Consider the following 13,292-nt stretch of genomic DNA (forward strand, 5'->3'; position numbering starts at 1 on the left):
GCAAAGACATTAATAATTGCACCTATCTCAGAGACAGCCAAAAGCGCTGTAGCCTAGATCTCGGTCCCTGGCCAGTACCATGCATATGTTGGCTATCACTCTCACCATTGCTAGTTAACCACAGTTTCTCATTCAGAAAATAATGTTATTAAAGCAATTACTTCGCAGTCATAACAAGGATAAACAAAGCCCATTCATGAAATTATTAGACCATAAGTCACGGTATGAGAAGACTTCAAAAAGTTCATGGGACGTTTCCATTACAATGTGTTGCATTTTCAACGAACTTTTCGGAACCCCCTTATAAAAGTTCTAAGAGATATTTAACTATTCATTCTCTGTTTTTCAGAATTCCTAAGAGAGAGTGATTTGTCCAAATTATACAGTTAATTCTGAATCAAGACTGAAATGCAGTACATCTCATCCCTAGTCTAAAATTCCTCCCATTCTCCAACCAAAAGGCATTAATAAAAAGAAAGTGGTGGCGTCAGATACCAAGAACTCAGTAGCTGAAAGTGTGTCAACTTGGATTCCACAGACACAGCAAAGAACCAAGACAGTCATGAACTTTGCCAGGTTCCCTTCCAGGTCCAAAGCCAAGGTGACGAGCCAAGGAGGAAAGCAGATTTGACTGTCCTTTTGTCTATCAGGGTATCTCAGCCTGTCCAGGGTGAGGACGTGGGCAGCTTCTAATCACTCACAAGCTTGAGGCTGAGTGCCTGCTCCTTGCAACCTGATATTCCTGGCTTCCCCTTCCAGCAACGCCCAAACCAACTGCTGCTACCTGCCTGCACAGATGTGGATGTTCAGCAAAGGCTCTGACCCCGTCTGCCTCCCTCTCTCCCTCCTCCATTCTGCCCATTCAGTAACAAGAGAAACACTTCGTGTGTTCATGGCTCCTGGAATACACAGGCTGGAGAAGAAGTGATACCTCTAGAGAAGGGAAGCATGGTTAGTCACCCTGACATTGCTGTCAACCTGGACACCGGCCATGTTGATTTATTTGCTTATAGCCTTCTGCTTTTTCTCTTACTGGAACTGACTTCTGTCATCAGTCTAGCTCTCCAGCTGGCAGCAGCAACACACAGGGGGGCGACACCTGTGACACATGGGCATACTAATGAAGGGGCTTCTGCTGCCGAGCGGTGGATCTCTATCACCCAGGGCGTGGTGGTGTGATGTCAGAACAGGGAAACGTTTTCACGGGGCCAAAGAGCTGAAAATGAACGTGCACCAGAAAACCATCTGCTACTTACAAGACTCGCAGATTCTTCAGTCCGGCGAAGTCTGCCTTGGTGATCCTGGTGATATTGTTTCTGTCCAGGTCCCTGCAATGGAGAACAAATCAGGGTCAGACGGTTGCAGGTTAGACTTCTAGTCTACTCCACCCAGACTGGCTTGGACTGGAGGGATGTTGCCTGTCAAGTATTTAGCAGGTTAGACTTATGGTCTATTCAACCGAGGCTGGCGTGAGCTGGAGGAAAGGCAATTCCAATGATTAATGGTATTTCCCGGCATGCCCAACAAACCTTACGGACACTGTATGGAATAGGCTTTCCATTCTCTGTGTAGTAAAGCTCTATTATACTTAACTGCCTGGCTTCTGTTCCCCTTTTTCAGGTAACAAATTTTCCTTTGGGACTCCCCCTCCCCCGCACTAAAAAAAGAACCCTCTCAGATCAGCAACAATGATATCTCTTTTCAGCTCCACAGAGCTGATACAGGCAAATAAGCATCTTCCATCCCTCTGATTGGTTCGGGAATGCACACATGAGAGAAATTTCCAACAGCTCTCCCTCCATGGAGGTTACTAAGCTCCTGAGGGTTGCTCAGAACCATCTGGTCATCATGACTGGAGAGTGTGCATGCGAAGAAAGCCAACCCACTAGCAGCCTGAGCCAAAAGATGAGGGAAAAAATGAGAACGGTTGCTGACAATATTGCATGAGATCTAGATCCGTCCACGCTTGGTGCCTTCTGCTCTCGAACATCGAGGTCACTTCACGTGAGTCAATCTACTCCGCTCCCTTCTATTTTGGCTTAAATGAGAGTTGGATCATCTCCTCGCCTCCCTTCCTCAGCCAGTTTTCCCTACTACCTAGAACAGCAATTGCTATTGGCATTGATGGGTTAGTGGTGGCATTCTTGCCATCCATGTCGAAAAGATGGGCTTGATTCTCCACCAATCCACCTCATGAGCCACCCCCACCTGTCTGTGCATGGAGGCCCGAATATTGCTATGGTACTGACCAGGTTCCTGCAAACTAAGACATGCTAGGAAGACAGGCCTGGCCCATCGACTTCTGCGAGTCAGTCAAGGAAAACCCAATGACTCTCCAAGGTCCAATCTGCAACCGGTCACAGGGATGGCACAGGGTGAGGAAGGGAGGGGTTCTGTTGTCCCTGGGGTTGCCACAAACTGGGGACTGACTGACCTCACAGCAGCTGACAGCTGCAACCAAAGAGCCACACGGATGCTTCTGCACTAAGCCTGTGATGGAGAGAGGGAGTATTTCAACTGCTCAGACCAAGCAGAGTGCTGGAAACAGCAGATAAAAGGAAAGGGCACGCTTATCCAAGGGTTGTGACACCGGCATTCAGGCAGGGACCTGTGAGTGCTCCTAATGGCCACAACATTCTTCTCGTCGCCCATCAGCACTGGGATGGAGGTTTGGGGGCCTTTACAAGTGCGAATATGACAATGCAACCACGAGTGTAATTACTGAGACACAGCATGGCATCGCAGCAGTATGTGCCAGTGGCTGCGGCACCAATATTTTCGATTAACATTTATGATGTACAGGGACACAGGCTATGCTGCTGAAATCCTAAGGATCGAGGCAGTGGGGATGGGGGTGGGGGCTGCATGGTGACTTCAAGCAGAGACTCAGCATTTGGAAGACTGAGCTGTCTGAACACTGGCAGAAACCAACCAGCTGTCCACCAGTTCCCTTTGTCTGTGCACAGAGAGATTATATTTGTCAGGCTCCCTTGCAAGGCGGTGCTGTCACATGAATGAGTTCCTTATACATTTTATATGGGCAGAAGTAATATATGTCCGATCCATACATGTTCCTGTATCACCCTCCACATTCATTCTCTTTCTTCATCTTGGACTAGATTCAACGAACACAGCGGAGACTCCCCAGTATGGCAGCAGCGCTGGCAGATGGAAGGTACCTGAGTCTCTGAATGACTGCATGGGACAGAGTCCCATCTAAGTGACCCATGTAAGACCCAGGCACGATCCAGAAATAAGGTATCAATATCTGGGGAGTACCTTTCCCTGCAGTGCATCTATGACAAATGCAATACATATGAATCATGGGCTTTCCATTAAGTAATTACTTTCACAACAGTTATGACCATAGAGGTGATTACCTCTGTAAGTGTATAAAAATATCACATATAAGCCTGAATACGAGCTGATATGGACTAGTCCTCTATTGACACTGGGCATTGAGAGGGTACGTGCTCCCTCGCTGAAATCAAGAGAGCAACTATGTGGTAGGTGCTTTCACTATCCGAGTTGTCAGATAAGGAAGCTGGAGCTTCGTTGCTCTCGCCCATCACCCCAACTTAGAAGAGAAGATGCTTTGTTTTGTTTTTCATAAAGAATCTTGCTATGAGTTTACACAACCAGTAAGCGTGACAAGGCTGGGGTTAAACCTGGCCGGGGGCGTGGGAGGCCATGTTTGAACCATGACATCTTGCTGCTCACCCATCTCTGGGATCCTCCTCTGAGTGGGCAAAACCAGCAAATGAATAAATAAGGGGACAGAATTTGCCCCCCCCCCCCATGTCTTAAACACAGCAGAGGTATTTCTAGGGATTCCTTTGCTAGAGGACACACCTCCTATCCTGTGTCCAAATCAAGCCAGGGGCAAGCAGAGCCCCTCTGCATACTCCAGGGGACGTGTTGTGTTGACAATGTGTTTGCTCCTGCCAGGGTTTCCATGGTGCTGCTTGATCACCGCCATCTAGCCAGCATCAGGAAGCAGGAGGTGCCCTAGCCATCACAAGCACTCTCCCACCCTCCCCCAGCCCCAATCATGAATCATAAGCCCACACTGGGACTTGGAGCTTTGTGGCATTTCCACATCTGTTTGACACCTTGGGTGGGGTGCGGAGGGCAGAGAACTCGGAGCAACTCTGGAACAACTGAAACAAAAATGAGGTTTTCCCAGGGCAGGCCACATGTCGCTATCTTGGCACATGTATACTCGTACCCTTCTTTTTATTAATTATGGCATTCTTGCAAAATTTCCTTTCTGCCAGGGAACATCTGGGGGTGGAGATTAGGAAATAGGCTCCAGAGAGGCAGCCTCTTGTGGAGGAAAGGTTTCAGTTATAAACTCAGAAGACGTGGACTTAAGTCCCAGCTTCCTCCTTCTTGGCTGAGTGACTTTGGGAAATGCACTGAAAGGCATCCCGCTAGTGTCGATGGTCGTGCTGCGACTGCTGAAAAGTAGGGCCAGCAATTCCATCTCTATAAGCTTCCCTTGAGAATCCAGTGGGAGAGTGTCCCAGGCAGTACATTCTCAACAGCATTTGGAATGATCCTTTGTCGCTCAGTCAGAAAGGCAAGAACTCAAAAACCCACTCGCTGCTCTTCAGTTGATTAGACTCATAGCGACCCTGTAAGTCAGAGTGGAACTGCTCCCATGGGTTTCTGAGACTTTAAGTCCTTGTGGAATAGACAGAATGGAGTAAGCAAGCAGAGACTCAATGCTCACTTGGTTGGGCATGGTGCCTAGGGAGGTAGAACTATGAGCCCATAAAACAAGTTACCATCGAGCTGTTTCCAACTCATGGGGAACCCTTTGGAGTCACAGTAGAATGTGCGCTGCAGGATTTCCAAGGGCTGATTTTTTACAAGTAGTTCTCTAGACTCTTCCAAGGTGTCTGTCTCTGGACCAACTCGAACTGCCACTTTTCAGTTAACAGCTGAGTGCTTGCCTAGCTGCACCAGGGACATCATGTGGTCTGGTAAGGCCTATCGATGTTAGAATCTCTAATTCTCATATTTCTAGGGCCCGAGCAAATAGGGGAGATGGGGAAAGACTTCAGATTGTTCTTTGTCCACCAGGAGCTTGAGATCTACTTGAGGGAATGGATTTAGAGAATTTCATAAAAACTGTGCAAAGCTGAATGTCAGAGGTGTGGTCTAGAGGCCCACGGCGTAGGTACGGGGATTTCTGAGACCATGGAGAGCTAGCGGGTAGAGAGAAGACCTCCTGGAGCAGATGGAGAGGAAGCCATTGTGGATTGATGCTAACAGAGGTGACATTGAGGCTCACAGGGTCATGAAAGGTCTGAGGACAAGTCACAGAAACTCCTGAATCTCCATGAAGGGAGGGTGTCCACAGCCGATAGGCCGCCTTAGGGAATCATGCCTAGGGAGAAGATAAGACAGGACAGAATGAAAGAGGGTCCTACTCCCACCTGACCTCATTCCAGCAGAAGTTCCACACGAAACCAGAAGGAACATGAGACTTTGGCTAGTTCCAGGAGCCTGTTCCCCAACCAGTCCACCCTGCTCTGCTGATCAGAGTGGACCACCCCACAGGGCCAGTTCCTGTGCCCTTTGCTTCCTTGAGTTCTGAAGAAGACTGAAGGAAGGGAGCAGTCTGGGGCAATCGGAGTTATTCTCCTGGTTCCCCCTAAGGGTCACAACGCATGCTATTCAGGACCAGCCCTCACCTGGTTCCAGAAGCTCTCTTCATAAGCCAGCCCTCCTTGAAAGAAGAATCCTAACTTCAATTTTCCACTTGTTTTATGTTATGACTCGTACAGCATTCAATCTTGCATTTATTCATTCATTGAACAGATATGCCTTGGCCATTAAGCATCAGGCACTGTGATAAATGCTGGGGATTAAAGCTATAAACAACATTGCCATCTCATCCCTGCCTTTAAGAAACTCCAAGTCTCACAGCGAAGAAATAAATAAACGGGCAATTACCACGAAATGTGACAAGCACTGCACACCTCAGACTGGCACGCGTTTCTCCAGAGAACTAGCGAAGCCACATTTTAGGCTTTACGGGTTAGATTGTTTCTGTCACACCTGTGCCAAGCTGTTGCCGTGTGAGAACAACCGTGGACATAACGCAAACAGACAAGTGACTGTTCCACTAAAACCGTATTGACCAAAAACAGGCTACGGATCTGATCCGGCCCCTGGGCTCCTGCTCTTTACTGTGCCAGAGGCAGGAATCAGAGCTAATGGGAGAATACGGAGCAAGAGAAAGAGTATCAATGTAATCAGGTTCCAGGGGAGCAGGGAAGGCTTCCTTGAAGAGGTGACATTTTGTGTTAAGAACTCAAAAATGAATTTTTCACAGCTCGGTATGCATGAGAATATGGGGGCGGGGTGGGGAGAAGGTTCCAGGTAAAGGAAACAATATGCAAAAGGCCAGAGGGTCTGACTTAGATTAACTGGCAAGTAGATGTATTGAGCTGGTAGAGCATCTAGCACCAGTTCCCTTTGCTTTTCCTTCCTCTATGAAACACCGTTCTGACATGTCTCCTCTAGTACTCTAGGCCTGGCATTCTGCATGTGAATAAACATCAACTCAAACTAAACCAACCTATTGTCATACAGTTTACTCCAATGGAGAGTGGCCTCCCGGAGTAAAAGTGCCCCCTACGCTGTCCAGGGCTGGGCTACGTAGAGGGGCAGATGATAACGTCCTTCTTCCATGTGGGTTCAAGCTGCTGACGTTTTGGTTAGCATCCAAGTGCTTAACCTACTCTACCCCCAAGGCTCTTGAGGATGAGGACAGAGTTCTGAAAAAAACGAGATCTGCTTTCCAGAAATGGTGATGCTATTTGAAGGTACGGCTCAAGACCTGATGTGATCCCCACAAGCCCCGCCTCTTGGTAGTCACCTCTGTGCAATTTCCTTTCTTCGAATGTGGACAGGGCTTAGGGACTTGCTTCCAACCAGTACAATCAGCACAGGTGAAGAGATGTCGCTCAGTGATTATGTTTCTCAGACCAGAAACCCTATCTTGCTTGAAGACTCCTTTTAATGGCTGGGATAAAGCCAGGAGTCATATTGGGGGGTGGGAGGATATGGTAGCTGAGCGTTGCCTCACCTATAACTGACACGTTAGAAACGGGGGCTTCCATTTAAGTTAGCCTGCAAGGAACCAGTTCTCTCAGAATTATGCTTGAGAGAGCACGGGAGGGACCTTTCCCCAGGCGAGCACTCAGATGCCACCCCAGCCCCAACCAACACTCTGGTTGCAGCCTCCGGAGACCTTGAGCAGAGGACCCAGGCAACTGCGAAATGATCAATGGATGTTGTGTTAAAACACTAAATCTCTGGTATCCATGTGACACAGCGACAGGAAATCAATACAGTGGGAGGCAGGCAACCCCAGGTCAATGTCAGAAGTACTGGTGGCAATAAGTAAATGAGCACAAACCCATCTCAGCGTGAGGTGAGCAGAGTGAAGGTGGAAGGACCGGTGCAGTGAGAGTGTTAGTTATTTCATCGGAAACCAAAAGGACACAAGAAGCCAGTGAGGGAAGAAGCTTAAAGATGCTTCCAGGCAGAGAAACAGAACAGCAAAGGTCCTGGGCAAAGACAGCATATGAAGGGGGCAAGTGACAGAAAGGTGCTCCGGAGGACGGGGAAGAACGCGGGCAGGGAAGCTGGGTCCCCAAGGAGACCCAAGAGGCAGGTGACGTCACACTGAACAAGATCCATGGGGGTGCATGCCATGCCCTCAGCGACTGGGAACCGTGAAAGGGGTCAAGTAGGGAAGTAATTCATTTAACAGCCGTCCGCTTCTTTCCCCTGACATCCATGCTTCCTGTTCAATGAATTAGCAGGCAACCTGGTAAACGTCCATCAAAGGCCCATTTCACGCCAGGGTTCATCAGCCCTCCAGCCAGGTGGGTCTTGTCGCTGTCCTCAGCCTGCCTCACTTGATGCTTCCTTCTTTCTGTACACAGATAATTACTAAGCACTGTCGCCACCCTGCACCACCTGCTAATGCCCCAAGTCCAGTCATAGGCTCAGCAGTCCATTGGCACTTGTTGCTGTGAACTGCCAGCTGGTCAGCCCCTGCCCATGGTGCAGGAAGCAGTACCCGGTCCTGCAGCACCCATGATAGGATGGCATTTCCAGTGGCTGACCTGTAGATTGCCAAACTTTCCTTTCTCGTTAATCTTGTTCTGGAAGCACCAATAGCACGTGCTCGCCATCATGGCCGCACAGAGCATATGGCCTCGAAACGGAACCGGGTTGTCCTGCATGCAAGACAGGATTCTGCCACTAGACATCACTGCCTTCCCAGCCACACAGGCCACTCTTACTTGTTGGCCTGGAAAGTCTTCCAGGGTCCATCCAAATCGCAAGTCCTACCCCTAAATTCAGGCTCTGTCCCCCTCCTCTCTTGAGATGTTCCCCAGACACTCCCTCCCACGCTGACTTCTCCCTCCTCTAAACTTCTGGACTCGACAATCATGGAGCCCTGCACAACCCATCTCAGTCTTCCCTCACATTTCCTCCCACCTGGTGCGTCACTGCCCGTCTCCTGTGCCTGGGTGCTCAACGCATCTCCCAGAGGATGCTGACGCTCGGAGGGAGCACACACCACCAGTTCTCTGCCTGCACTTTCTCTCTCACAGCTCGTGTACGGTGAGGCCCTGGAAGACACTCTGGAGCCTACACGAGCTTGCTTGATGGTGTTGTTATTTATTTATTTATCTATTTATTTATTTATCTATCACATTTTGTGTCTCAGTTTATCAGTATTTTCAATGATTCTTGCAGCAAATCTGAGGGTACATGAAAACGTATTGCTATCGGGGTCCCAATTCATACAGGCATGGGTTTATTCCAAACAAAATGCATCTCAACCTGTCTCTGCACGGAGTAGATCGCTGCAGACAAGTTCCCTCTGGGACACATTTGTCAGCGTCTCACCAGGCTGCCTTCGGCTTCAAGACCCAATCAAAGCAGTGGTTTCAAAGAGGGATCTGCTGGGCCGGTTTGCTTCAGAGCAGAGAGATCAGTTCAGCAGACTATTGCAGCCACTCTTTGGGACTCCCAAGGGGCGGCAGTAATCGATTTTCTTGAAGGACACAGGGAGATCACCAGAGATTATTATCAAGGTTTTAAGAAAATTGAAAATTACATTGTGAGGAAATTGCCAGGCAAGTTGGATGAAGGAATCCCGCCCCCCCCTCACAACCATGCCCCTGCTCACTCTTGTAGGGCATCCAGCGCTGTCTGAGACTTGACCTGGGTAACCTTACCCCATCCACCCTACACTCCTGCTCTTGCCACTTCAGGCTTTGCTTGTTCCCCCAACTCAATGAGCATTTCAAAGGCACATGATTTGAGGCCCGCAAAGAAGACAAAGCTGCCATTTGGACCTGCCTTAATAGAAGAAAGCAGAATGCTTTGGGAAAGGGTTCGAGACATGGAAAGACTACCTTCAGAAGGGCACAGACCTAGACGGAGGATATGCTCAGAAGCAGTAGCTTCACAACTCCACGTTTTTGTTTAAAGAAGGTTCCTATGGTTTTGTAATACCTTTCACCTAGACGGAGGATATGCTCAGAAGCAGTAGCTTCACAACTCCACATTTTTGTTTAAAGAAGGTTCCTATGGTTTTGTAATACCTTTCACCTAGACGGAGGATATGCTCAGAAGCAGTAGCTTCACAACTCCACGTTTTTGTTTAAAGAAGGTTCCTATGGTTTTGTAATACTTTTCACCTTGCCCTCATCTATTTTGCTCACGTAACAGCCTTTCCCCAAAATGTCAAGGCTTAAAAAAAGAAAGAAAGAAAAAGTCTAGTTGAAATGAAACTCTCCCCATAGCAAAAGTTGCGAGGCAGTAGAGCAATATCCATGCTAGGTTCCAGCAATCTGGCCAGAGCAGGAGGGCCCTTGAGCATCCCAAGGGAAATTATTTTGTTTTGTTTTAAAATCCTGTTATTCATTTTTAATAGACTTTATAGTTGTAGGGCAGTTCCAAGTGCTTAGATAGAAAAGTTGCATGGAAAGCGGAATTCCTATTTACCCATGAACACATTTGCTCCTGTTTATAGCTTCCATTCCTATAGCACCTGTTTCAATGAACCAATATTGATTATTGTATTGAATATTATTGCCTCTCGTTTGCCTGCTGTGATTGCTTGCATCTTCCTGTGATGCATGAAGCTATGTCACTGGTATTCTAAACACCAGCAGCTCCCCATAGTGGACATTTTTCCAGTGGAGTTTCCTGAATAAGACTAGGAAGAAAGCCCTGGTGATCTACTTCCAAAAATTAGCCAGTGAACCTTGTCCTTATCAGGAGGAATCAATTGCTAGAAGGCTTCTATGTTCAGTGCAGTAGAGAGCCACTATAGGTCAGGAAGATGCTCTTTGAGATGGACTGGTCCAACAGCACACGGTGACAATAGTGAGGATGACACAGAACCAGGCAATGTTTCGTTCTACCCTGCCCAAGCCTGCCACGAGTTTAAATGCACTCCCAGACAGCCACAAACACATGTTTAACAGAAGTTCACAGGAGGCATCCTGGTGGTGCAGTAGGATATATGTTGGGCTGCTAGGCAAACATTCAGCAGTTCGAAACCACGAGCTGCTCCTAGGGAGACCAACTTGGCTTCTTATTCCCGTTAAGAGCTACAGTCTTGGAAACCCACAAAGGCAGTTCTATGCTGTCCTGTAGGGTTGCCGAGGGTCAGAATTGAATCAATGGCCATGAGTTTTATTTATTTATTGTAATAGTTCACACTAGGGTTCATTCTTTGCATTGTCCGGTTTTATGGGTTCCCAAGATAGCTTAGGGGGTTTCTCAGCTGCTCCTGCCTGAATGGATGCCTATCTTTCTTTGTCCCTTGTCCCCAGCAGGCCTCACATGGTCCACCCCCTTTCCTGAGTAAGAAGAGAAAATAGCAAACGTTCCAAAATAAAATTCTCACTTCCAATCGAGTTAATTCCCGGGTAGAACCACTCCAGAGCGCTTCTGAGGCGATGCCTCTTTGTGGAAGCAGACCACCTCATTATTCACCCAAAGAGTGGCTGATGGGTTTGAACTGCTGACCTGTAGGTTGACAGCCAAGAGTTTGCCCACTGGGCCAGCAGGGCTCCTTAGCATGCACACATGAACCTTCAAATTACCATCCCACCAAGGTCCCAGCTGGCCACGCTTCGCCGTGACTCACCCCAGCAGAGCTCCCAGCCCCGGCCTTACCTTCCCCGCTCACACAGCGGGGGGCGTTATTCAATTATGTCCTGAGTTTTGCACTTCATTCTCATCCGTTACATAACCACATACAAGTTTAAAACATGCACGCATTCGGGAAAGAAACGACTGAATTTGATTAAGAAAACTGGCTTCACACTACCTCAGTTGTTTGGGAACTAAGCCTCTCTGGGCTAGAGTTTTGGCTTGGCACTACACTTGCATATATAATTTTACACCTGCAGACGCTTCCAGCCAGCCTTTTGCAGACAGCTACCTGCAGGGAGATGAGCCGGCCCGCAGCAGGGCAGGCTGGGTGGCTGTGATACATCGTGGTGGTGAGGGCCTGCAAGGAGGAGTTGAAGTGTGGGGTCTCCACAGGCTCTCCTCCAGGAAGGAGCAGGGGGACTCTGTGCCCTTCTCTTGCTCTGCACAGCTTCATTCCCCAGCAGAAAGGACAAACATGGGCAGAGCTCTCTCTTTGCTGGAGGCGAAAGAGACACCAGGAGCCCACAGGGCAACTCTGGCCAGCAAGAACCTCATTCAGTCTCACCCTCACGGTGAGTGTTAAGGTTTGTAATGACATTGCCAATGTTGGGGCATTTTACATACTGATCTGGTCCTCTGGCTTGCTGGAAATAATAATAATATTCATGAGATGATCTGATAACCGTTGGCTTTCAGGATGACCACAGCTAGAATTAAGGGCTATTGATTGCTCATATATATATTTACAAGGTAAGTGCTCCATGATTCACTTGTCGACCTTATCTGCTTCATTCCCTGGTGTCACTTCTTGCCTGGCCACTTCTTTATTTGAGTCAGAGATCTCTGTAACCCAGCATGATGCTTACAACGGCAATCCTGGAGTCGGGCAGGCTGAGCTCACGAGGGGTGATGTTAGGTGAGTTCCTGCCGCCCATTGTAAGCTACCATCTCGAGACTGTTCTGTGAAATGGAGTGAATAACTACCCCCCTCACTAGTGGGGTGCCAGGATGGAAGGCGATGCAACGCATCATGTGATACTAACACAGGGCTCTTCCTGTCCGTCGGTCCATCATCAACACGTGGATGACTAGGCACGCGTTAAGAGAGCCCAGGGAAGATGTGGGACATGGTGTAACCCACCCTTCTTCCCTCAGTCCCCTCCTCCCCTTGAGGGGCACCTTTAAAGGAGGCCTCAGCATCGTCCTTGCCCTTTGTGACACACCCACACCAAGGGCACCTCACTGAAAACATCCTTCCCCAAAGTCTCTCCGCTCCAAACTCAGGCAAATGACCCTTTCCTGAGCAGTAACGGCCCGGGGATGACAATGAAGGCGAAGGGTCCACCCTTGAGGACCATCTCCATCACATTGAGAAACCTCAGACATTCCTCACGCCGTGACCCTTCAATACAGTTCCTCATGTGGTGGGGACCCCCAACCATAACATTTGTTTCATTGCTACTTCATCACTGTTATGAATCATCATGTAAATATCTGATATGTTGGCTATATTTTCATTTGTTACAAACTGAACATCATTAAAACATGGTGGTTCATCACAAAACAATATGTAATTATGTATTGTAAAATATTAATTGCTAACGAAAAATCAATGAAATGTCTTGAAGCATGGTGTAGCATGGCTAACAGTCTCCACAGCAGGTACTCGTAGGTGGGCGGACCCGCCTAGAGACAGATAGAAGAGTGGGGTCTCAGTTCCTAAGACCATCAGAAATATGTGTTTTCCAATGGTCTTAGGCAACCCCGGTGAAAGGGTCAACCCAAAAGGGGTCATGACCCACAGGTTGAGAACTGCTGCCTCAGACCCTTCCAGACTCTCCTAAAAAGACCTTCACACAACCAGTCCCCACACGGGTGACCGTGAGGGCGGAGGGAACAGAGGCGTCCTCAATTCCCAGCCGCAGGAAACTGAGATCCCTGAAGAGATTGGTGGTGGCCTTAGTGGACGTGCCAGGCAAAGTGGGAAACACTTTAGGAGCAATGCTGTGTGCCCACCAAACTACGTCCTTTTCCTTTTAGGGCCGCTTGTGGCGGGACAGTCCCGATTTTTAACAATTTTTCCC

At 48.4% G+C, this 13,292-nt stretch overlaps 1 protein-coding gene across 1 annotated transcript in view; it reads right to left on the minus strand.

The window, feature by feature from the left end:
- Positions 1-13,292, minus strand: part of SLIT3 (slit guidance ligand 3) — a 705,033-nt gene that overhangs the window by 644,129 nt on the left and 47,612 nt on the right. Inside the window, exon 2 of the mRNA XM_075541934.1 lies at positions 1,257-1,328. Coding sequence (XP_075398049.1) covers positions 1,257-1,328 — 72 coding nt within the window. The remainder of the gene's footprint in view (positions 1-1,256; positions 1,329-13,292) is intronic.

The sequence above is a fragment of the Tenrec ecaudatus genome, chromosome 2 (genome assembly GCF_050624435.1).
Source record: "Tenrec ecaudatus isolate mTenEca1 chromosome 2, mTenEca1.hap1, whole genome shotgun sequence".
In the NCBI taxonomy this organism is placed as follows: domain Eukaryota; kingdom Metazoa; phylum Chordata; class Mammalia; order Afrosoricida; family Tenrecidae; genus Tenrec; species Tenrec ecaudatus.